General features: G+C 39.7%; 1 protein-coding gene across 3 annotated transcripts in view; it reads left to right on the plus strand.

Annotated features, from left to right (window-relative positions):
• FNIP2 (folliculin interacting protein 2) overlaps positions 1-26,443 on the plus strand; it is a 63,183-nt gene that overhangs the window by 9,417 nt on the left and 27,323 nt on the right. Inside the window, exons 1-7 of one of the 3 annotated variants that reach the window (XM_020781409.3) lie at positions 9,307-10,860; positions 17,199-17,325; positions 19,565-19,678; positions 21,364-21,464; positions 21,552-21,623; positions 24,814-24,914; positions 25,044-25,133. In XM_020781409.3, coding sequence (XP_020637068.3) covers positions 10,670-10,860; positions 17,199-17,325; positions 19,565-19,678; positions 21,364-21,464; positions 21,552-21,623; positions 24,814-24,914; positions 25,044-25,133 — 796 coding nt within the window. In that variant the 5' untranslated portion in view covers positions 9,307-10,669. Of the gene's footprint in view, positions 1-9,306; positions 10,861-17,198; positions 17,326-19,564; positions 19,679-21,363; positions 21,465-21,551; positions 21,624-24,813; positions 24,915-25,043; positions 25,134-26,443 lie in introns of those variants that run through there. The other 2 variants (XM_020781410.3, XM_020781411.3) reach the window with 2 other exon arrangements.

A 26,443-nucleotide genomic window follows, 5' to 3' on the forward strand; every position in this document is an offset into this window, starting at 1 on the left:
AACGAGCGCACCGTTTAACGACGAATTCGCATAGTGATCTAATTTTTTAGATTGCTAATGCAATTGCATTGCGATGTTCTGTATAGGCAAAACATCGTATTGCGATGATTGGTAAGCGTTTCGCTTACCAATCTTCGCATTGCGATGTTTTTTAAACAGCTGATCGGCAGTTCCAAAATGGCCGCCGGGTGCCCAAAATGGCCACTGCACGTGTTTTCGCGCCCTGCCCTCGCTTACCGAGGGCGCAAAAATGGCGTCGCTATGGAGGAACCTTGCTGAACGGTGAGTTTTGGAGCCATAGGAACGCATTAAACGAAGTTTAATGTGTTCCTGTGACTTTTTACGTTCCGTTTAGGGATGTTTTTGCATAGCGACAATTAATCCGGAATGGATTAACGTCACTATGTGGGGCACCACTGTACTTGGCCAGCACGTCTAGTACTGAATGGACCTCAGTCTTTCACAGGAAACATAGTTGGTAAAAAGATCAACTGTGAGGTGCCACCATGTTCACTTTGGACTGGAAAATGAAAGTTAAGTTAAAATCATAGATAGTTGATTTTTGCACCGTTGAATACAGACAAATTGGCCAATACACCCTGTAATTTATAGCTTCCTAGCTCAGTTTTTTTGGGGTAAGGCTCAATACTTATCAGCACCCCATCGTACCTCAGAGGAAGATAGGAGGTAGGTAGGATACCGAAATGTAAAGAAACACAATAGAAGGCAATGTAACCATGAGAAAGGTACATTTTTGCAGATTGCAATAATATTGATGCTAAATATGTGAGGGAAATATAATTACTTTTTAAATAGGCATTCTTAGTATTATAGGGTTTGGGATTCAGCATATGTAAGTCCTGAACATTTGCTGGGTGAGGAAGCTTATGTGATCCCAAGCACTTGAATGCAGCAGGATTTTTGTATGTGTGTATGCGTAAGTGCAGAAAAATGTACATGTTTTAAGAGCAGATCCCCATACAGGACTGCATATTGTGTTTTTTTAAAAACCTCACCTCACATTTCAAGACAGTTTTCCCACACGATATTGTAGTACAGTAAAAATGGAGGCTGTTGATTAGAGAAATGCAGAACAGAAGCACCATTGGGTACATGTAGCCGCCTGCTGAATTATTTTGTATGTCTATTCTACATGTACTCCAGAGACAAAACTGTAACACTTCTTGGCGTGTTTTGTTGGTTCAGTGAGTGAGCTAGACGATCCATGTGACTGTATGTGTACTAGTATGAAAAGAAGTGTTGTAACTTCAGTTCTTGTAAACTCAAGGCTGTGGCTTCCTTTAGAGAGCCAGTCCATCTCATACTTGTTCTTCTTCTTTTTCTGCTGCCTTCAACCTTTCCCAGCTGTGTACAGGTAAGTTTTAAAAGATAAAACATAGAATTATAGAATAGCATATGGCAAGATCCGTGGCACATAATCAAAACAATGTAAGTGGGAAGTTACTAGAGCAGCGGTCCCCAACCTTTTTGGGACCATGGACTGGTTGGGGGGCACGGGCTCTGTGCATGGGGGAGTGGGGGCAAGTGGGTGTGTCACACTTGCAGGTGGGCGTGCCGTGCTTATGGAGGGGCATGTTGCACTCACACGCCCACCCACGAACGTTACGCCCACCCACGAGCATGACAAGCCCACTCACGAGCATGACACACCCATCCATGAGCGCAACACACCCACCCACAAGTGTGACACACTCACTCATGAGTGTGACATGCCCACCGGGGGGGGCAGGGGGGAATGGAGCTCTGGAAGCCCATGGGCTGGCACCAGGCTGCGGATCAGGGGTTGGGGACCCCTGTACTAAGAGGATAAATAACAGTTGCAAGACTATCTATCCACATAGAGCAGGGATCTCCAATTTGGAGGGGGGGGCACTGGTCATGTTTGAACTACATTAAGAGAGGCCCCATGAGCATGTCATGAATCCTCATACAAAATGAATGGCTGTCATTCACAGCAGCGCAACCAATCACTAAACACTTGTTCTTCAGAGGACAAACTGATGAGACTAAAAGGAAGGATAGTATTTGGAAGTACTGTATAAGGCAGAGGTAAGTCCTGAACTCCAACAGCTTTTTCACAGAAAGCAAACTGACGGGCTCAGAGAGAAATGACTTGGGAAAGAAACTGCAGAAAATACAGAGGTGAGGTTTGAGCCTTAAGTGCCAAATCACATAATTCCCCATAGAAAGTGTAGGATTTGGTTAAAAAAAAAAACATCCACACACAAAATAGCTAGGTAAATGTCTAGGCACACTCCATACCACACTATCAAATAAGCAAAACTGTGTAACACGTTATACCTGTGCGCACACATGCCATAGGTAGAACACCCCACTTATCCCAGCCAACACACCTTTTTATTTCCTGAGTGACTGTACAGATTTAAAAATAAATCCTCATTAGGACAAAATATATGTCCCAAATGCCCCACTGACCAGAGAGGAAAACGGAAAAAGGCTGCAGCTATTGCCCAATGAAAAGTTGCATGAACACTTCTTCATGTGGATGAATCAGTGGCTCTTCGGTAATTGTTTGTTTTTTAAAAGTGTGATTATAGACCTTGGAGAGGAGTATGCAGTTTTTTCCAACATGCACATTTGTACATTGATTTTCAATCAGTGGTTTAGGTCTCTGGCTACAGAGCCAGAAGTTGGGAGCTTAATTTCTCACTGTGCCTCCTTGACAAGGGGTAGAATTCTAAATTCTAAGATGATTATGATTATGAGACATGGAGGTAGCAATAGATTTATTATGGGCCTAAGAAGACTTTGGAGAAACTTGAATTACCATAGAGTGTCAAGAAAATTTTCATTTGGTCTTAGGTTGGATCCAAACATGCCTGTCTTCATGTGGATCAATTAAAAATGTGGATGTATAGGCAGGCCTTTCCTCCCCCCCCCAGTTAATTCCTGACCCTCTTCCCTTCTCTCTCTATTTGATTTATTTTTGTATTTTTCCCATCTTGCAGAATACCTTAATTGTTATTGTGTGTGTGTGTGTGTGTGTGTCTGTCTGTCTGTCTGTCTGTCTGTCTATCTATCTATCTGTCTATCTGTCATGTTTTTATGTTGTAAGCTGCCTAGAGTGGTCAAAATGACCTACTGTCTCTGTGTATGGTTCACGAGCTGCACAGTGGCAGAGAAAAAGGCAATTCAAAGGGTGATTAAGACGGCCCAAAACATCATTGGCTGTTCACTCCTCTCTTTGGAAGAATTGTATAAGAACAGATGTAAGAGGAAGATATCTAACATACTGAAAGACTCCTCTCATCCGGGATATCAGCTCTTTAAACTATTACCATCAGGAAGGAGATTCAGGGTATTGAAAGCAAGGACAAGCAGATTCAAGAACAGTTTTTACCCAAGTGCAGTATTGAGTTTAAATGCGGGGCCATAGGTTTTTGGTGGAATTTTAATTGCTGAGAGAAAACGGGGTATCTATATTTGGATGGTGAAAGTTGTGTATATTTTAACTTTTTTTTGTAAGTGTTGTCCAGTTTTACCTTGGGAAAGAGCACCACATTTTGTTGCACCCACTTGTGAGCGCAATGACAAATAAATTTCTTATGTCTTATGTCTTATTGAATAAATAAATAAATAAATAAATAAATAACAATCTTGTTATCATAGGCAGATTCTTTTAAAAACATTTAGCACTAAACTATTGTGCAAGAAAAGTGAAACTGAATTGAAATGTGTTATTTCGCAAGAGATAATACAACCTCTTACGCAAGCAGAATCACGAGAGCTGCTTTAGAACATGCTTATTACAGCATTGCATCAATTCCTGTGTGAATTCTTGTTCAAGTGTTTGCCAAGCAATACTGTAGATGATCTTCCTGCTGCTGAAAGTTCTTTCAACTCGGCTTTTTAAAATATGCCCTGAATTTGGAATCTGTTGGGACTTTTATTGCAAAAGGATTAAAGCAATTGCAATGTCTTAACTGTACATCTTGAAATTCTTCCAAAAAGGAACAGTTGCAGCACTTAAAGTTGAATTTTGCAGTTAGTAAATGTTAAAACTGCCTGACAGTCTAATAACTAATATTGCAATGCCGTTGATAATATCTGATTGTGTTATGTATTCTCATTAAGTACAAATTGAACATCTTTCATTCTAGCAAACAAAACGAATTATTAGAACGAAGTTCTTTGATTGTGGTAAATTAAACAAAGCTTTTTGATCTGTCTCTGGAAAAATGATTGTGAGGTGCTAAATTCAGCGTTTTTAGCAGTCCCTACTAACCTCTACCAATGAGTTTAGAAAACAATGTAACTGAAGGTTATATCCGGGCTGAGGTTTATCATCTCTTTTATCCAAGACAGGATTTCCGAGCATTCATTGCTGCTTGGATAGGTAAACATGACTGCAGAGTGTTTTTCATGATACAGGCCTGTGTTTAAAATGAGGGTGGGCTTTTTTGACATCTCCACCCTCCCACTCTTTTTCCTTGCATTAAAAATTTATAGACATTGCACAAATTATATGAAATTGAGTAGAACCATGCATCATGCATCTATTCTATCAGGTAAAATTGGTGATGCTAAAGGGAGAGAGTCACGACAGTTTATATGAAACAATCCTTAGTGCTCTGTTTATCTAGCACTGGTGTTGCTCATTGTTCAAATGATAACACGTAAAATAGAGTAGATTCAAAATATATTAAAGATGTGATTCAAGCTTATATATGAAAGTATTACTTGCCCCTGCCTAGAATCTCCTATATCTGTTTTCAGTAACAGCTGGTTAATGAAACTGAGATGTATGATTTCATATCAATTTTCCAATTTTGTTTTTGTTGTTCAGTGATTATCATAGTCTTAAATATTTGATACAGTAAGAGTAGCTTTGTCCACTATGAAATTCCCGAAGCATTGTCTGAATGCCAGTATTTTTTGTGACAATGTATACTGAGATTTGTTTTTGACTACTATTAATTAAAAAAACTTTGATGTGTGTCCCCATTGAGGTTCTCAAGCAACGTATCTGATTAAACTAGTATGCATAAGGTCTCTAAGAAATGTTAAAAGGAAAAAATTAATAAAAGTGAATTTATTTCTGGTTTGTAGGAAATTGACAAAATGAGTGTTGGAAGAGGCCAAGGAATGGGTGGGAGAGAGGGAGAGGATGAGAGGGAGTGGTGAAGGAGAAGAGAGGAAAAGATGAATCCCTAATACTATTTCTTTATCAGTGAGAATTTCACATGTTGTACATGTTGAGGAAATACAAACTGGAAAAGAGACGCCAACCGACATATCAGGATGCCAATCCCAGGTGTGGTCCAGAAGACTGAAATTACCTCCCCAATCTGCAGCAGAAAGATTAGGTAGGTGCTGGCATCAAAAATAAAGGTTAGAAATGAAGCTGGCACTGCTCACAGTTAGAGATGCTAAAATTTTCTTTCAGTTCACCTCTGTGCTGTACCAGAAAGGGGTTTAAAATAATATTTAAAAAACCCAGCATGTTGTCACTCTTGTGTAAAACACATGGTAGATGCTAGAGGGCAGGGAGTGTGGGAAGATAAAAGCAAGCTTAGCAAAAAGTACCCATATTTCAATGTCTGGCAAAGAGCTATTTGTTGAATTTGTCCTGTCTCTGCTGAGCACTGTGTTCTTGAAAGTTGGCCAGATCCATCTGGAACAAATGTTGTTTAAAATGAGGCATCCTCTGAGAAGAAGAATGAATGTAAAATGATGTTGGTCTGAGCAGAACCCAGCCTTCTGCCTCAGAAAACATCTTTTGCCATAATGAATGATTCTGTGCTTAAAGAGAAAGTAGGTAGTAGAACTCAAGTATAAGGTTTTTTGTTTTTTTTTTGCTGTGGGAGCTAGAGATGCCGTGGCTGAAGTTCTGTCACTCAGTCACACAAATGATACAGCTTTGGGAAGCCAATTGTTGTCCTTAATTGTTGTATATTATCTGTTGCAAAATTAGTCACATGGTGCAGCGTGCCTTCGGAGATTTCTTAACTTGCAGGAATTTGCATCTAAAAGTTACATCATCATGCAGTAGAATTTCAGCCCAACATTTTGAACCACCACTACCAATGTCACAGCTTAAATAAATGGATGGGTTCTATCTTGCCTGGCCAGGCAGGCTGGGAGAATCTGGGAGTTGTAGTCTTTTTTACCAAACTGAAGTGGTGAGAGTGCAAAATACAACATTTTTCATTAATAATACAGTACTGATTTACAATTAAAGTAACTTTGTAGGCTAAATATTTACTGGTGATGCTTTCTGGGGGATTGGAATTGTAGTTCTCATTCCAAAGGCCTCTGAAACATTAAGAAATAGAATCATGGAATTTTTCATAGACATTGAGATCTGAAATTGAATCATTGAATAGTTTGAAACTCCATAGGCCATGTTGCCAGTAGTAATTGTGGCAGTTGTACTCTAAATGAGTTATATTTAAATTCCATGATTATTAGACTGAGTGCTGAGGTGGAGAAAATAAAAAGACCAACATGAAAATAAAATTGGGCCAAGGAGAGAGAGGACATGCACAAGGGTTGCAGAGGGTTGGGGTTGGTGCGTTTCTAACCATGGAGGCAGAAAGACTAATAGAGTAAAAGGGAAAGAGATCAGTTTAAAACATGGGGGGGGGGGAAGTAGTGGGAACATGGGACAAGGGTGGGCTTTGTGGATTTTCAATCTAGGGAAAGATGAACACATTTGCTAGTTTTACATAAAGTAACAAATAGCCTATAATCGTTTAAATGCCCGTCTAGGAGAAAGTGGGTTTCTGTGCCCATTATGGTTCACTCAAGTTCTTTAAAAAAGTGATTCATGGGACATAAGATACAAAACATTAAAAACTACTGCTGCTTATAGTTGCATCAAGAAATTCAGAGAGAGTGATAGAATTCATACATTACAATAATCCAGAATTCTCAAACTTCCTGAGTCTGACGTCTCATGAGCAAGACTGTGAGCTGGTACTTGTTGCTCAATCTGGATGTCATAATAAACAAGCCACCTATGGACATTGTGTGGTTCCTTTCCTGCTTGCAGCACCACTTATATATTAAGACCTTTTGGTGATAAAATAGAAAATTAGTCTTGGAATTTATGTGATTGTGGCCTCAGACATAAACCTTGCCATGAAGTATGCATAGCAGTCACTTTGACCTGTGGAATTGCCAGTATATATCTGACAGTTTTCTAGTTCTTCTAAATACGTGTGTGACCATTCATCTTTCTGAGTATTTTTTTTTCAATTTCTATTGAGTTGTCTTCATATAATGAAAAAATATACTTTTCTTGAGTTCATTGTTACTTAAAAGATCAGAGGCACAGGAGTCCTGTCTGGATGAAAAGCTGGCTACTCTGTGAGAGATGGGAACATTAACTGTTTCTTATTAATGTTCAGTATGTTTCAGTAGTAAAACACATTTTGGGATTAGTGTTTTCCTGTCAACTATGCGACCATTGTGTGTTTGTCATAACTTATGATTAAATGGTTCTGCTAGATCTTATCTGGCAACACTGCATCCTGTGATCCATATTAATTTGTTCAGATTTGAATCAACAATATGTCCAGGTACTGAAATATTTTCATACATTGTTAAATAGTTCAGTACATTTTATCTGACATTTTAATGCAGAATGCTGTCCTGCCTTTGAATTTTTCTTCAGAATTTTCTCAACCCCAAATATCCTCAAATACTTTGCATTACTTCAGATATAGCTCACAACAGTATACTTTTATAAGAAAATCCATTTCTCTCCCAGCAACGAGAGGCTTGCAGTTAAGTCCAGAGAGAGCAGAGAAGCCTGATGGGGATAGCTTAGAATGTCATGTTCCTCTACCCCACCCCACCAATCAGAAACTCCTAGAGCTTCAGCTCTATGAGATCTTGACTGCACTAACACTGCTGGTGGCAGGCAAGTATGTTGGGAAGTTTTAGTTCCTTGTATTTCAGGAGAGCAGGATACTAAACTAAACATGTGCACCTTTCTGTAGGCCCTTCTGGACAGAACTTGGAAATAAGTTCATTTAACTACTTACATTTGACTTGTTTCCACTTCCCTCATAGAGACTTAGCAAGTAAATTTGCTTATAAAGACCATTCACTTTTTCTGTGACCCAATGAGTAAGAGATTTTGCTTTATTATTCTTAGCAGGACGTGGTCTCAAGAGCAGAAGGATATTTGGAGAGCAGAATCTACTGTTAGAAACTTGAGATGGCAAAGTTTGAACATAGACTTCCTGACTACTTCATGCAAAATATATGTTCTTAACACTGATAGTAGCAGACCACACTACTTGACTCTTGAGTGGTGAGGTAGAGGATGCAATTATTTGTTAATGCAGAAAAATGTTCAGCATATGGTCAGAAGTATTCAGAATACTTCTGAATAAGAATTCTGCACTCTTGATTCAGTAATTGATCTCTGTAGCTGCTTACTACTGAGCTTCAATGGTTTAGTGTTCTGTAACTGGGGTAAATATCATTATTCAGATTTTCCAGTCCAAACAAGCAGTCTCAATGTTTGAAGGATGAATTTTATAGTATGTTTATATGTTGATGAGAGCAGAAAAAAATGCAGATAATTAAAAAAAAAGAAAAGAAAGAACAACCTGTTAAATTAGCTTATTAGGACAAGCTCCCCCTGACTGGCAATTTCCCACTGCATTGCATAACGAAACCCACCACACCTGGTAGCCAGTCAGATCATAGGATTTATGTCACAGTGCATTTGGAAAGTGTCACCTTGGAGAACACAATGAAAGGCTAGAAAAGTGGCACTTTTGAAGGTGCCTGTAACCAAATGTGCCACTAGGGGACAGTGATGACCAGCAATCTCAGCATTTTCTATCAACCCCATAGTTTCCTATAAAATTAACTATTTCATTTTTAAAAACTAACAGTAGCACAACAAATTAAGTTCCATCCCTTCCAGCATTGACAAGTACCAATCATTTTCTGTAGTCCTATCAACATCAATGCATTCGTTTTTAAAACTGACATTCCAAAGTCTAGTTCTATACAAGGCAAAAAGTAGAAAAATTTTAATTCCTCCTCTGTTTATATAGTTTCTCTCCCTTTGTGATATGACGAGTTTCTGGAAGTATGTGAGATTTCAGTGACTATCGTGGAACTCCTGTTCTGTCTAAGATGAATTCTTACAACGCTGACTTGCTCTATAGCCTGCAAGTTGAAAGCATTGAAGAAAGGGTCACAACTGAAGGGAATCATATTGATTGTTGTAGGTTGTGTGAGGTTTGGACTTAAGCATGTAAACCTGATTCCTCTCAACTTGCTGAAAGACCCTGGGACACAGGACTAGCCCACCCTTTAGGCAAAGTGGTTAACCAAGTGGCAAATTCCAAAGGTCATAGAATGATTAAAGTTGTATGTGTTACGTGACCTGTTCCCTAAATTAACATGTTGCTCTCAAATATCGTGGAGGATGATGTCCCATTGCCTCTTTTGAAATAACATTGAGCTGTCAGTTTGCTCAGCTTTTATATTCAGAATCAGATGGAAGCAAAGGTGCCATCTGTCTCAGAAACATGTTTTTGTATGGCCCTGTTGGGACAGGCAATCTAGAGGAAAGAATTGTTCTAAGGAGAAAATAGGGGGAATGACAGCATTGTATACTTGAGCTCCCTGGAAGAGGGCTAAATAAAAATATAGTAGAAATTGAAAAACAAATGAGATAACTGAACATAAGGTTTTGTGCTCTGGAGCTGCTAATGAAACATTGGAACACATTTTCCATGTTAGTTGCAAAACATCCTTGGTTTGTTTTGTTCTGTTCATGTTTGTGAACCAGAGAAGGTAGAATAAGAATTCAATATTTCTATTTTAAGTGTCAAAAAATAATGTTTGTATTCGTGGTAAATTAATTGGAGGGGGACATTTCTCTCTTCATCTTCCAAGATTTAGAGGAGTTTTACTGTGCTCTTTGAACATGTTTCCTCGTCCATCTAACTTTATTGCAATCACCATATCTTGCTGTAAACAAGTTGCTTATAAAAGTAATATTAGATAACAACAAAAAATTGTAGCAAGGAAGGGTCTTTTGTTAATCATTCCCTACTGATAACCTGTGGTACTAGTGACAGGTTCCTGTTTGCATTGGAAGTTACGGTGTGGAGACACAAGGTTGCTAAGAACAGTCAGATGACACTTGCTCACATGAGAGCATTAAGAGGGTGTTGCAGCCAGTTTTAAAACAAGTTTGCAACTCAGGAGTGGATGAGAAAGCAGCAACCTCTCTGTCCAAGGCCATCTGGTTAGGTCTTGTGATCAAATAATTAGTAGCTACAGAAGCATACCAGGAAACAAGACAGTCACAGTTCTTATTAGCTATTGCCTCTAACAGCAAGTTTGCTGAATAACCCAGGCAAGCAAACTATGCTATGATTTTTAAATTTGTAAAATTGCGTGGTGCGTTCTGAGGGTTGGTAATAAAATAGACTACTTTAGATAAGAGGGTACTTGTAATCATGATGCATCAAGGCCTGCGATGTCCTACGAAGAAAGCTTACTGAGTGCTACCCAGGTCTTGGTTGCCTTTCTTCGAGAAGATTTTTTTTTGGCTTCTGTATCAGCTCAGCTCAATATCTTTGCGGATATTATTTTCAAGAAATAAATGTAGGAGAGTTGTCTCTTCAAATGTGAGAGTGAGCTCAAAATGTGTGGAGGTACACCAAAGGCTTCAAACAGCTCAGGAAACCAGAGAGAGGAGGCAAGTAAAATCCATGGTTCCTCTACTACTTTGGTAAATGACATTGCAATGCCGAGGCTGGGCAATGCAAAGAAACCACTTGTGGCAGAAAGAAGCATCAAACATTCGAAAAGAATTGCTGGAAAACTATTAAACAGGTATGGAAGTTAATTCAGTCTCCTTTGGGTGAGGTGGGCAATTTATGTTGTAACTTGAATAACAGGAGAAATGGAAGAAGCCTTTAGAAAAATAACTTGCACCTGTGTAAGCACAGAAATTCTTTTCCAAAGAGTCTCTTGAAAGCAACCTCTAGCTCCTGCCTCCACTTCTAAATGTGTTACTGGATTTTACAGATTACTGATCTATGTGTAGGTCAATATACTTGGAACTTTTCTTTTGCTAAGAGAGTGAAATATTGGTGTGAAATGTAGATGCTGTATTTGTGCTAATGCTATATTTCATATTCTATAATAGTAATCTTAGAACTACAGAGTTGGAAGGAACTCTGTGGATCATTGTGTATAGACCCTGTCAAGGAGGCACAGTGGGAAACTGAATTCCCAACCTACCAAAACCACATAGCTACCCAACAGCCTCATCTGCCTCAAGTGTTTGTCCCATGGTTGACATTCAGCATATCAAATTATCATTAATACAGAAAGAATGATTGATGAGGAAAGGAGGAAACAGGCATGAAATAGTTTCATTCCTATTAGAGTTCTAAAAATCCCTCTTTTTTCCTTTGGTGATAACTAGTATTCTGCAACTCATGTTATGCAGGGTTGGAGTAATTGGACTTTAAAAAATCTGACAAAACTTCTAGTTAAGGGGTGGTGTGTTTTCTTCATTGCAGTATAATATAAGCTTATTAAACAACAACAAAAGTCTTAGCTGTATTAAATACAGATGCTTTGTTATATCTTCAGAATGTGGTATACTACATGGATAACCAAGAATGTTTTTGCATTAAAGAAAGACAAAATTAAGTATGGTCAATAAAGCAGATCTAAAAAATCTTTTCCAAAGGCTCTTACTAAATATTTCAGTGTGTTGCTATTGTTGTAAGAAGCTTTAAATAGGACATTGAAGAATAATATAACCAGTCAATATCAATGAAAAAGTAATTCTTGTAGTGTTTCCTGTAATAAGTGTGATGCTGGAAATTTTAAACATGCTTTTTAAAAATGAAGCTGGATATAAATCTGCATTTGTGTGTATATCACAATTCAAATGTAATTTTAAAATTAAAAATTGGATTTTTTAATTATTTAAATTAAAAATTGATTTTCTAAATTCAAATCATGATTTAAAGCAACTTGTATTTTTTTAAAAAATCAATAATTTTATCCATCTTAGTTTCTCAGTACTGTGACAATCTTTTTCAGGGGCTTCTTTGAAAAACCTAAAAAAACAACACTACATGAATTGATGGTTGTGGTGTCTAAAACTATGGCAGTAAGGACAGACAACATATAATAATGCTAAGGAGAGAGATTTTAAAAACTCATTAAGACATTAAAATAACAGTATAGTGGTATCTTTGGTAAATTTATTATAGAATAAACTTTGATGGATACAGAAGCTCATGCTATACAAAATCTCTTAGTGTTAAAGGTTCCATATGCCTCTTCATTATTTTACTACAATAGATGAATGGTACTGTCCTATGGAAATCATTGAAGCAACAGTGTTTTCAAGCAATGTGAGAGCAGAACAAACTCTCTTTACAAGGCTGACATCAGGGTGTAGGCATTGCTGTGCAGCTGCTGCAGCTGGCCTAGAAACCACTATCAATGACTGAAACCACCTCCAGTCTGCTGATGTTCCACCTTGGTGTCACAGGTGACTAATAGTGGAAATGAGGACACAACATGTGGATATATGGACTGGCTGATAGTGGGGAGGAGGAGGTAACTCCACTCAGAGGTAAGCCTTACTTGGGCAGTAACTGCAATGCTCCAGCCGTACCCTCGAAAAAATCCTGGACCAGCAGTGTATTCCTACAAGGAGAAAATCTAAACCAAGATGCCATACAAACCCTTCTTCCCCCACACCAAGCTGGCCCAGAAAAGCACAGTGTTTACCTTTCAGGTTTTGCACGATGTGCCCAGTGTTTAAAGAACTACATTGTTCAAAGGATTATGTTATATATCGAAATATCAGGGTACTTGTTTAGCTGCTAGACATCTCATTAAAGAAAAAGGAACACATACATTGAGCACAACAGATTAAATGTTTTGAAAGCATAGAAGAAACTAATCAGAAGTGTGAAGCAGTCACTAGAGCATTGGATTTGGGTAGAGGAAATCAAACTGAGGCACTTAATTAGTCATAAAGCTAGCTGATTGTAGTGTTTACTCTCTTTCTCTCAGCCTACTTATCTCTCAGAGTGATTATCAGAGTGAAATGGGATTTTCCATGGATGACACTCTGTTACAAGTCACATGTGTAGCTTAAGGTGCTAATTGTGTGGATTTAAATCTCCATAAATGAACATTGACCTTTCTAGGAAAGCAAGATATGTTAATTTAAAGTAGACTGTCAGTTTAGAAAGAGAGGCAGATTTTCACTTATCTTTTGGGGAAAATATTGTTGTATACACTTGAAGGAGAATTGTTTAGAAACCAAATAACCATAGGAAGGTTATGGGTAAACTGACATCATATGACAAGTCAGGTATCTGCAGGAACCCTGCTTTGTTGTGCCTGGGTATCAAACTAGTGCATCCCATTTAATTGTTCCTGCTTGCAATGAGTGTAACTAAATATTGTACAGTATTTTATCATGTTGTGTGAACCAGAGCTTAAAATTTTTTACTTTTTTGGGCTATGGCATCCACAGTCCCATAGCCAGCATGGTTATTGCTGGACTCTGAAAGCTGTAGTCCAGAATAACTGTTTCCATGCTGTGAAGTAGACTTTGGGAGCTTGCTGTGGAATAGATTTTGGCAGCTGTACATACCTGGTTTTCTTTCTCCAAATAAATCAGACAAAGAATCCAGGGTTTTCTTCTTGATTTATTTCTCTGGTCATGTTGATGCCCATGAAGGTTTATCATGAGCAAAGCTCTCCGGCTGGTTTAGCTGGTTTGACTACAAGTGGAACAGTGCAAGCAGCCTGCATCAGTATACTGCTTGCATGTTTTGGCTTGTCATGTCATGCAAACACATACTGGCTGGAATCCTGTTGCTTAGCATAATAAATCTCAATTAGAGAAGACTCATTGAAGTTGACTCACCGACCCATTCCCCATTGATTCAATTGGTCTGCTCTACATGTGACTTACCGCGCTAAGCATCAGGATTTTAGCCACAGTCTGAGAATTATATTCAGTAGCCATAGGTTAGAGAGCTATAAACCTCTTTCCAGCATGTATTTTGTTAAGGAGAGTGTTTGGTCAGCTGTCTTACAGATAACAAGCCATTTATTGTCCCAGGTGGAAAGAAATGGATTGGGTTTTCTTTTCTTTTTCTTTTTTTGTACTCTGGTAGGTAAACCAAAAAGCTAAGCAACCTGCAAATTGCCTGGGCCCTCCACAAAGCACAGTATATAGGTTCCTGTTGTGTGTGTCATAAAATCAGTAGATATTTAAAAGAAAGAAACAATTATATGCATGGTTAAGCTTTCTTTATCCAGTGAAGGAGAACCTTTTCCCTCATTGAAAATAGTCTATTTAAATAGAGAAGAAAAGTTCCCTATTCCTTCAGGAATGTCTGTTGAAGATCAAGTGGTCATTACCAAAAGCCTGTTATACAGCCTTTATTATACAGCAGGATAAACTAAAAACACCCGAGTGTGTGTACCATCTGTCCTCTATGATTCATCTGGGTTATGAAGTGCACTGGAAGGAAGGTGCCTGTCTTTAGCTTAAAAAAGACCTTGCTCAGTGCTAGAGAAGCAGAGACTCTGACCAGAACCAGTTCTCTGTGTTGTTTTTTTCATGCACTCTGAGGTCAGTGTATCATTTTGGTAGTACAAGGTGGTATTGTCACATGATTCAAGGTATTGATACATAGACATGCTTTGCATTGTTTGAAGAGTGACTGACCTTGTAGGTTAGGAAAGAATTTTCTTACTGTGGTGAAATGCAGCTTGGATGGTCATGCATCCTCTTGCAGAGGAAAATCCTTGTTTGACATTTAAAGATAATTTCCAGTGGAAAAAAACCAAGTCTTGGATGGGCAAAATATATACTTTTCCTTTGATGTAGTTACTTTAGGAAACAAGCAATATTTCCCAAGAAGAAATGTTTTATTACGGTCATTGACCAGCAAAAACAAGCAATATTTAGTTGCTTAGCCTCTTGATTGATTATTTCTGAAAATGCATTAATATGTATATTCTGCTCCCAGACTCTGGAATTCCCTCCCATAGGAGGCCAGTCTGGCCCCGTCTTTGCTGTCCTGCCACAAGCAGTTGAAGACCTTCAGGCAGGCTTTTAATAGCTACTGTCTAAGAGACAATAAAGGGACGTGGTGGCGCTGAGGGTTAAACCGCAGAAGCCTCTGTGCTGCAAGGTCAAGACCAAGCAGTCGTAAGATTGAATCCACTTGACGGAGTGAGCTTCCGTAGCTTGTCCCAGCTCCTGCCAACCTAGCAGTTTGAAAGCATATAAAAATGCAAATAGATGAATAGGGACCACCTTGGTGGGAAGGTATTCCATGTCTAGTCATGCTGGCCACGTGACCACGGAAAACACTGCTGGCCACGTGACCACGTGGACAAACACTGGCTCTATGGCTTGGAAACGGGGATGAGCACCGCGCCCTAGAGTCGGACACGACTGGACTAAATGTCAAGGGGAACCCTTTACCTTTACCTAGGAGACAGTAAACAGGGTGGTTCATATTTTGTTGCTTTTAAATCTGTTTTTAGTAATTATTTTACTTAACATTATACTATATAATGTTATTAAATTTTTTTAATATTTAAATACAGTAATTTATTGTTTTAAGCTTTTAATAATGTAGCGAAAGAAGGAGGGGGAAGGTTGAGCCGGACAGACAGAGAGAGTGATTGTGTGAGAGGGTCATTGGTGAGGGGGGAGAAGAAGGATGGCTGGAAGGAGTTCTTGAGAGATGAGCCAGGCCAGGCCCCCTAGTCTCACCCTCCCTTGTTCTCAGAGAGCAGCATGGTGAGTGAGGTCAGGGCTTCCTCTGCTCTGCCTCTACTGTAGTCCCGCAGGTGCCACAGCAGCAGCGGCGGCTGTAGGCCAGGCAGGGGCGGCACAGGAAGCAGCAGTGGCGCAAACAGCAGTGGCATGGATGGCAGCCACTTTGTTAGGCTTTCCCTCAGAAGGGTTTGGGAGCAGGAGAAAGGGAGAGGATGGCAAGTGGGAGAGTCAAGAAAGAAGGGGCAAGGCAAAGTTAAGGGAAGAGGTGATGGGCACCAGCGAGGTCTCCCCCTTTTCCCAACCAACTTTTGCGTCTCCACAGTGCACCCGTGGAGGTTGACGGCACCCCAGGGCACCGTGGCATACAGTTTGGGAACCACTGGAGTAAGAGGAAAAGGAGAGTTGACATGATAGCCACCTTTAGATATTTGGGGGGATGTCACAGGGACAGTGGAGGAAGCTTGCTTTCTACTGCTTGAGAAGGCGCAACCTCAAACCACAGATTCAGGTTGCAACAAAAGGAGGTTTTGAAGAAACGTTTGTAAGAACTTTTGGGTAGGAGAAGGTGGTTGACAATGAAAATAGACTACACCTTGGAAGGTGACAAACTCTCTTTCGGTAGAGATAAAACAACAACAACCAGAGGTTAGATGTTTTTCCGTTAGAGGTGCCTTTGCTATGGATTCTTGGATTGGCAGTAGGTGGGCTTATTGACTCTTGGTATCCCTTTATGATTCTGTGATGAGTGAAGAGCTCTTTCTGGCACACTGAAAAAATATCAAGGGCATTTCTGCCCTCAGTCTTGTTGAGACAAGCCACAATAGGTTGCATGCATGTAAACCTGTCTAGGCTCCACTGAAATGCATCATTCCTGTAAAACAGCAATGGGGCGGGAGGAGAAGCAACCTCAGCAGAACCAAAGTCCATTCTTCAGATCTGCCAGAAGCTCAAGAGTTACATTCGCTAATTTGCATATTTTAATATTTTTAATACAGCAGTTATGCACTGCTGTGGTCTTTGTTAATTCAACTAAAAACTGGGAGGGGATACCTGCTCTCTCTCGGCCACATTTTAAAAATATGGAGCATATGAGGGCCATGGGGTGCCAAACCACAACATCCCCCCAAATGGCAAAGCTGTCCCCTACTCTCCAGAGGATGCAACGTGTCTTTCTGAGCAAATGGGTTTTCCCTCCCAGTTCTTTTTTTATTTTATTTTGAGGTTAGAAGGCTTCAGGAATTTGGGGTGCTCCTCAAAAATAGCCCCAAGGTCACTTGAGGTCCACACACTGCATTTTTCCACCCTTGCTATAATGGCTGAAGGAATGAAAGAATAGAGAAGGCTGCCTGACTCTTTGCCAAAATATTGCTGTTTCTGTTCACAGCTGGTCTTGTTCCGGTTTTGACCTAAATGAAATCCGCTTGATAGTGTATCAGGATTGCGAGCGGCGGGGCAGACAGGTCTTATTTGATTCCACTGCAGTCCGCAAGACTGAGGAGACGGGGCTTCAAGTAAGTTAAAAATTGTTTGCATTTATTCAGACTATGAAGATTTTGTTTTAGCCATAGATAACCACTTCTAAAAATATCTTATGTTTTAACATTTTTATTTAAACCTTTAGGAAAACAGTTGTCAAGTGAGAAAGAATGTAGTATAAATGATTAGAACATTAGACTGTAACTTAGGAGATCCTGATATTAGTCAGCAATGATCCGTGAAACTCACTGGGTGACCTTATGTCAGTTGCTGTTTCTCAATGTAACCTACCTCACAGGATGAAGATAAAATGGAGAGGGAGAGCCACATATGTCGTCTTGAGCTCATTGAAAGAAAGATGGAGCATGCATTTAACTAAAAAATAAATAACAATTTAAAAAGCAAATCTCAGTGAGTGTCCAGTGAGGATGTGCTAAATTCCTTTTCTATCTGAGAACAGCTCTCCTTCCCCAAGTCCTTTTTCTCCAGACATAGAATTGGTTGCCTTTGAAGAAAAAAAGACACACCTTTATGAAGCTTGTGTAAAACAAACAAATAAAAATGAGCCTGAAACTCACTCTGTCAAGAAAAGCCCATTTGGTTTTTATAATATGCACACAGGGCTCATCTTTAGTGGGTGAACTGTTCTGGCTTCCAGCTGTTGCAGGCTTGGCTTCTATTATTGTCACTTTGCTAGGCATTCCCCCAAGTTCATTTCATGCTATTTTAAAAAGTCTTCAAAATAGTGAAAAGTTGAACCAGTTGATCCCATTTTCCACAGGTGCCTTTACGTGCTAAAAAAAGTTATCTTACTTGGAACTGCAACTCCAAGAACCACCCAACCAATGTCTGTGCTGCCTGGGGGTTTCTGGGAGGTGTAAACTTCCCCAGGCTGTGGGAGAAGCACATGTTTTGCCACACTGTATGAAGCTGATGGATTTGGTTCTAGAGTTTTACTGTGGGTAGCCCAGAGGCAAGCTTTCCCCATCACCCTCCCTCCTTGTCAGTAGCTTGTGTCAAGCACATGACAACTAACATTTTTGCTTTTTCCCCTAATGACAGTCACATTGCAGATTAGAAAAGGAGCCCTTACATAAATAGAGTACAAAGCAAAATCTCCACAAAAGGAATGTAAATAAGCAGTAAAATGTGAAAAGGCCAATGTGCTCTATATGGTAGATAATTAGTAGAGTTGAGGGAGATAGGAAAGAACCCTTTTAGGCACAGGTTTGGTTGAGCAGAGAAGCTGGATTGACACGATTTCATATAACATTATTGCTAGACTGATTTTTTTTCTCTTGTCTGCAAATATTACTTTTTTGGTTTCAAACTCCCAGAATTTTTCTAATGGCCTGAAATGTAACTTTTCCAAAATCTGCTGGTGGAATTCTGCACATGACTCATAACAGTAGAAGTGCTTAAAGATGCATGCTGGGTCTAAATGTCATTTTTAATTGGTCTAGCTCTTACATTTTGAGAGAGGAAGGGTTAAATGTTCTCATTCCAATCTAGGAGAGGAGGTCATGGTAAATTTAAATGTTCTGTGATTTTTTATTTATTTTTTTTGCTCAGGGGTAGATGGGAAGAGATGGCCCATATAAATTTTTTCCAAGCTCAGATTTCTTGCCTCTGCTCCTGTGAAACTGTTGTGGGCAACTGATGAGTCTCCAGATGTTGTTGGCCTGCAATACCTGTCTGGCTTAGCAAATATAGTCATTGGTGAGAGATGTCATAAATATCCAAAGAAACATAAATGGTACACTACTCGTAATAAAGGGTTACATTTGTTCCTCTTCCATTGTACTACCAGCCGAGAAAGCCGAATAAAGGAGTGGAACAACAGGCAAACACCAGTGACTGATGCTCACATGCACATATAATGATTAAAAGGAACAATTAATAAGTCAGAACTCCAAAATCTTGTGCACAGGAAACTATTTCCAAACCTATCTAATGATTCCTGAGAACAGAAAATAGGAAAAACTAAACATCCATTTGCAACAAAAGCGCTTAGTTGCTTTGAGGACGTTGAAACCACTGAGGAGGATCACTTAATGTGTTGTTTGCCTTGATCTGTTTCTGCAAAATACAAGTGTTGCATTTGACAGACTGTAATCCACAAGACTTCATGCTGTGATAAATTTGTTATTCTTTAAAAATTTGCTACTTTTTATTCTTCTTGTACAGTGACAGTGCCTTTTCTGATGGACAGATTTATCTACAAATTATGGATGTTCCATAATGCTTTTTACTAATTGTGATTTCCTCCTGTAGGAAGCCTCTGGAAAGACATGTGGCAAATGCTGCCAAGCAAACAGTGCATCCAGTACAGCTTCTTCACATAATTCTACAACAGACAGCACAGAGAATGACATTCCAAAGTATCAGGTAACATGACAGCTGGAATCCATATGCATATCCAAGCCAAGCATGAGCTGAAAACAAACTTTCATATGTGCCCCCATCTACTGCTGCATTCCTCCTTCAAAATAGTTCACAGGTTGTATTGCACTGAAAATTTAATTGCTCGTTTAGCTGCTACTGGTGGTGGTGGGGAATGGTTTGAAGAGGTTGTTGCATTTTAATTTTCCACCTCCCCAATTTTTCAGTGCTACATATGTCAGGAAATGGTACAGATCAAGTCTCTATGTTCACTTTTAGTTCCAGTATTTAAATTGTGTCTCAGTGATACTTAAAAAAACACCTCTGTGACTTTATGTTCAATAAGTAGTAACCATTCTCTAAAATTGCTGTGTCAGCCCTTTGTGGCCATAGGTGAATCCGATTGGCCAGACATTGCAAAAAGTGGTGGCAATGTGGTGGCAGCGGAGCTTCCTTCCACCTTCATATCATGAGCTCCAGACAATGTATATGTCTCTGTTCCTCCCTTTTTTTTTGTCACAAGAATCCTGTGAGGTAGATTTAACCGAGAGAATCGGTCAATCTGTTTTGAATTGGATCTTCCAGATGCCAGTGTGGAATCTGTATACCTCACCGGTTCAAACCAGCTGAGTAGTTCCAAGCTCCTCCTCAGAGACAACTTAACTCTGTATAAGCTGAGAACTGCAGAGCTGGGAGAAACCCTCTGGATCATTGAGTCCAGCCTCTGTCAAGGAAGCACAGTGGGGAATTGAACTCCCAACCAAGAATGGGATGTGGGAATTACCAGGCGGCATGCTCTTTATATCTCTTTATATTTGCTTACATTTATTAAGCACTTTGAGGAGCTTTATCGTATTGATAATACATATATTTGTTGCTATTAAGCATGGGGGTTCATCGGTACACCAAACACAACTGTCAGTATACCCCTTATAGTTACATATACTCTTTGTCTTTCTGAAAACTCAGTAATGTAACTATGAATGGAAAGGAATCTGTGGTTGAGGAATCTGTGGTTGTGCAATTTGGGAAATTCATGGCAGAAGCAGATTTCGAATCATGGATTACCTGATTTGGATTTTGTAGTTGCTGTGTAGGACTAAAAAGCCAGCAGGCAGATTGAAATGAGGGTGAAAGATTAAAACAAAACAAAATCCAGTATCCCAAACTACTATTTTAACAAGATAAAATCATATTATTTTTTGTATAAATATTAAATTTATTTTTATTTCTGAATACACAAATACGTAATGCTGTCATATCTTCCATTTAGAGCAGTGGTCCCCAACCTTTTTGACATTGCGGACTGGTTGGGGGGGATGGGGTCTGTGTGCGGGGGCGGGGCATCGCCATGCTCACGTGCATGCATGGAGAGGTGATGGGTGCTTGCGGGGGGGCACTTGCGCACATGCACGAAGGGGCTGTGCGGGTGTACTTGCAGGGGGAGGCAGAAGATCTGTCTCCACAACCCAGTCTGGCCAAGACCACGGGTTGGGTTTGGGGACCCCTAATTTAAAGGACAGCAACTGATAGTGGTGCCAACTAGGCAGACCTTTACTAGCCACTCATGCCTACTTCTATCAAGCTTTTGTTTCTATTAATGTTTTATTTGGGAGTCAATATAGTGAGTTCATTTAGAAGCACCTTATGGTGAATTTTCTGGAAGTAACATAACTCCTTCTTCCTTATAGTATACCAGGCCAGCTTCTGATGTGAATATGTTGGGTGAAATGATGTTTGGTTCAGTAGCAATGAGTTACAAGGGCTCTACACTGAAAATCCACTATATCCGGTAAGCCAGTGCTTCAGTTCCTTATTGTGCTGCCAGGAATTACTATTGGAACTGCAGAATCACCAATCATACTGTTTATCCTTTCAGCTCTCCTCCACAGCTCATGATGAGTAAAGTATTCTGTGCCAGAGTAGGCAGCTTCTGTGGGAGCACAAATAGGTGAGCCTGTCTTCCTTTTCTGATTCACTTGTGAGTTCTTTCAGTGTTTGTTGGTTCATACCATCTGTTCATTTTATTTTAATGTGCTTTAGATTAAATAGAGGTAGGAACTCTTTGGAGTTCCCAGTGTGGTGTAGTGGATAGGACTCTGGAACACAGGGTTCAAACTCCTGCTCAGCCATGAAAACTAACTGGGGGAGTGGAGCTGGTGAAAACACTCCTTGAATATCTCACTTTGAAAACTCTGTTAGGGTCACTGTAAGTTGGTTCTGACATGACAGCGTGTAACAACAATGGAAAATCTTCCCCATTCTCTGTGCTGGTTAGGAGCAATGGGAATTGTTGCACTTCCAGCAAAATCTAGGGAATGACACATTTCCCATTGCTGAATTAAATCAAACATGAACCACTAGAAGTGATTTTGTGTGTGTAGGTCAAAGGCCTTGATGTTTCATATGTGCATGAATTTGAAAGTTGGGCCCAAACCATAGCTCTCTTAGTAGCAGAGAATTTGTAGCTTTAGCCAGACATAAAGGCCTTCATACAATTGGAATCATGGGAAGAGCAAGAGCATGGTAGTAGATTCCATTCCCTTTTTAATGGCCTTATTATTTACCTCAGGTAAATATCTGTAGAGGGCAGCCTGATGCATGTGTGTAGGGTCTACTGTGCACCCACACAAATACAGAGCGTCTCTGTTGCTGCTTGCCACCTGGTGACAAGAATATGAAGGAAGAGAGAGAGGCAAGCCAGCATCTCCTTATTCTCTTACGTTATGTGGGTGTGTTAAGGAAGGGATAGGAAATGCCAAACCTTCTCAAATGTTCTTGAAATGTTCTTCCACCAGCCCTAGGCAGTGTCACTAATGTTGAGGGATTGTGGGAATTGCAGTCCAACAGTATCCAGAGTGAGCCATGTTTTCAAGCCTTGCTTTAAAAACTGAGTAGGGTTTATATGAAGTAACTAATTATTCATGAGGGCCTAATAGTACAGGTTGCCATTTTGTTTCTGGAACAGACTTATAACTCAGAACCACTGTTCTCAAAAGCCGCTTCACCCCATATAAACCTGCCCAGGCACCTGAGGCTTTTCTCTGTGCCTCCTCCAGGAGACATTGTTGGGTGGGTTCAGGAACAGAACTCTTTTCTGGGGTTAACCCATGCTTTTGGAAGATTATCCCAAGGGAGCTTGCATTGTTCTCCTTTTGTAGCAGATAATGATACATTTATTTATTGTGTCTCCTTTGAGCGCATGGTGTTCATCCTGGGCTGGATGGGCTGTGGGGAAATATAGACATCAGTATTGTAGGGGAACTCCTCTACATGCTGAGTCCGGTCTTGAACTTACAGTTATTTTTTTGTTTGTTATGATAATTATGAATTCTGTTGTTTATTTAAAATATTTATACCCTGCCTTTCTTCTCAAGAGAATTTAAGGCAGAAGGTACAATATTAAAAACAAACAATAGGGAAACTGGAAGTGGAAAATAAACAGAAAAACAAAACAAAACAACAGCCCATCTCTTAGCCAATCACTAAGAAAAGCCTGCCTAAAGAGAGAAGTGTTTGCCTGCCTGTGGAGGGACAGCAAAGGGTGGGGTAGCCTGGCCTCCTTTGGAATGGAGTCCCACACCTTGGGAGAATGTGACAGAGAAGGAACTCTCTTGTGTATTCACCAGATGCACCCGTGAAGGTGGTGGCATGGAGATAAATGCATTTTATGTGTTTTGCTTTACTATCTGTGGTTGTTTGTGTATCTTCGTCTTTAAATCACTTTAAGATTTCATATGTGGTAGAAATTCCATGATATAGTGTTTAGGCTACCATATACACTAGAATCAAGGAGACCCAAGTTCAAAACTTTGCTCAACCAGAGATTGATTGATTGATTGATTGATTGATTGATTGATTGATTGATTGATTGATTGATTGATTGATTGATTGATTGATTTATTTATTTATTTATTTATTTATTTATTTATTTATTTATTTATTTATTTATTTAGCTGTAGTCCTTACTACAGCTCAGAGCTGTGGTAATTGGGTGGGAAAACCAGGTTATTACTGGTGCTGTTTCCTCCTTTTCTTTCTATTCTTCTGCCAGCCATTAGGATAACAGTATGATCTGGTTTGCAAGGATAGAATTCCAGAGTGAAGTCTGTTGAATATTAGCACCAATCCCTGGATTGTTATGTGATGCTTTTGCAACAAACAGCTTTGTGATCTGTTGCTTTAAAGAGAGCTGAATGTGTGGTTTCGTCTCTGAATAATGAGACAATTTCCCCCCTGCCTTCCTTCTCTTCTTCATGTTCCTGCTTCCTTGTCTCATGTTCAATATTATACAGGTGAGTCAAGGTACATTGCTTAACCACATAATTATCTTCTTCTTTTTTAAAAGAACATCCTCTTAAATTTAATATAAGCAAGTGGAGCAGCTTTCCAAAAGGATGCAGGACTAAAGCTGGCTCAAAATGATGTAGCCAGAATGTTGAATGGGGATAGTTACAGGAAGCTTACAACTCTTGTGTTACAACAGCTTCACTGGCTAGTGGCCTGTTTGTGTGCATAATTCAGAGTACTAGTTATGGCCTGTATGGCCATAACTCAAGACCTGGCTCTTTAGGTAGGCTTTCCCTCCTATCAATACCTAATTTATTTATTGCCATCCTCAATTGTATTACTGTAGTTCTATTTTATATTGTTATTATTTGGGTCGTTGTTAGCCGCCCAGAGTAGACTTTGGTCTAGATGGGCAAGGTATAAATGAAATGAAATGAAATGAATGAATGAATCCAGACTGTCTGAAGAGCACATTCCCCGATCTTTGGGAGATACTCTTAGAGGCATATGCTGTGAAGAAACAGTACAAGGCCTTCTCATTGGCAGCTCTCAGACTATGGAGGTCTGTTCAAAGGGATCCTAGGCTGGCCTCTCTACATCCCCTTTCAATTAGCAGCCAAAGCCTTTTGAATTAAGGAGGGTCTTTGATCACTGTCTAGGTGCTGAGGAAGGGATTTTTAGTGGGAATAGCTTGCTGCAGTGCCATCTTGTATGGAGAAATGGATGCCCTCTTCTTTAAACTATAGTTTTCAGAGTGTGGATAGCCAATTAAGATGGAGAAGAACATGCCTGATAACAAAGTAAACTCTAATTGCTTCTTGGTAACTCTTTTTTGGATCTTTCTTTTTAAGCTTGCAGGATAGTTTGGAACATGTCAATCAAGACCCGTGTTTAGGAAGACAGAACTCTAATCTAAACGGTCTGGGCCTCTGTCGTAATGCAAGCAGTCTAGGTAAATGTATTAAACTATTTTATTGTATGTTTTAGTGTGCAGTGCAGGTTTTAATTTGTTTGCCTTATGTTGCCATTTAATCTGATCATTTCTCTTTGTTTTGTGTATGTCCCATGTTGTTGTCTTTAGGTGTGTTACAGCTGTGTAGCAACAAACTGCTGCATGGTGTGCCTGAAGGGGGTCCCCTCCGGCTCATCCGGAGTGCTTCCTTCTTTGCAGGTTTGTGTGGAATGCCGGCCACAGTGTGATGCGCCCCTCCACGCATGTTCTGCTTCCTGTGAAATCTATTGGTGTGGGATCAATAACTGCTCTCTAAATAAACAGAATGGGCTGAGAAGTTACTGTCGTTTTATTGGATTTTTGTATCTGAGAAACCCCCTAAAATATTGAACTACATTAATTGTATTCCTCTTCCTTGTAACATGTTTACAGCAATGTGTGCCAGCTAATAGTTCTTTTTAGTATAGCAGTTATTCACAGATAGGTGTGCCCTTCCAATTTTGAGAGCAGTTGTTTTTCCAAATTCATCATCAGCTGGTTTAATGTTACACTGCTTATTCTGTTTCTCCCACATAATAATGTTGGAGTGTGTATGTCTTTCTTTTCTTGCCTTCTCACTTTCTGGCAAGCTTTTTTAAATCCTTCCCTTCAAATGCTGAAGGAGCCTAAAATTAAAATTGAAATTATGATCTTTTAGAAATGAACAGACTATAGACTGGTTGAGAGAATGTCACATGGGTTACAAATCTTGCATGCAGTCTAATTGAGCAATCTCCTTTTCTTAATGCTGGGTGAGACTAATTTGAATGTTACCCTCATGGAGTTAGTATTGTTAGTGGTGTCGGTTAGAAGTTGGACTGTAGGATTCAGGAGACGATGATTCAGATCTACAGTGAGCTATAAGATTAATTTGGTGACTTGGGCCAGTCACACTTTCTCAGCTTGACCTCTCATCTTAGGAAAGGGGAAAATGTACTTTTTCTTATTTTTTCCCTAAGTAGCCATATAAGCAGCAAGCTGTTTATATGCAACAACGAGAGGAGATGTAGACATAATTACCACTTTATCACGTTTTGAACAAGACAATACAGTCGTGCCCCACTTTACGATTACCCCATTTAACGATGAATCCGCTTCACAGTGAGGTTTTTGCGATCGCTTTTGCGATCGCAAAATGATGATTCCATTGGGCAAAAACCACTTTGCGATGATCGATTCCCTGCTTCGGGAACTGATTTTCGCTTTACGACGATCAAAAACAGCTGATCGTCGGGATTCAAAATGGCCACTGGCTGAAGAAAATGGCCTCCCCCATGCTTAGGAACGGATTCCTCGCTGCACAGGCATGGAAAATGGCTGCCCCTATGGAGGATCTTGGCTGGACTGTGAGTTTTTAGCCCATTGGAACGCATTGATAGGTTTTCAATGCATTTCAATGGGATTTTTTATTTCGCTTTACGACATTTTCGCTCTACAGCGATCTTGCTGGAACGAATTAACGTCGTTAAGCGAGGCACCATTGTAAATGG

The sequence above is a fragment of the Pogona vitticeps genome, chromosome 5 (assembly GCF_051106095.1).
Source record: "Pogona vitticeps strain Pit_001003342236 chromosome 5, PviZW2.1, whole genome shotgun sequence".
NCBI classification, from domain to species: Eukaryota; Metazoa; Chordata; class Lepidosauria; order Squamata; family Agamidae; genus Pogona; species Pogona vitticeps.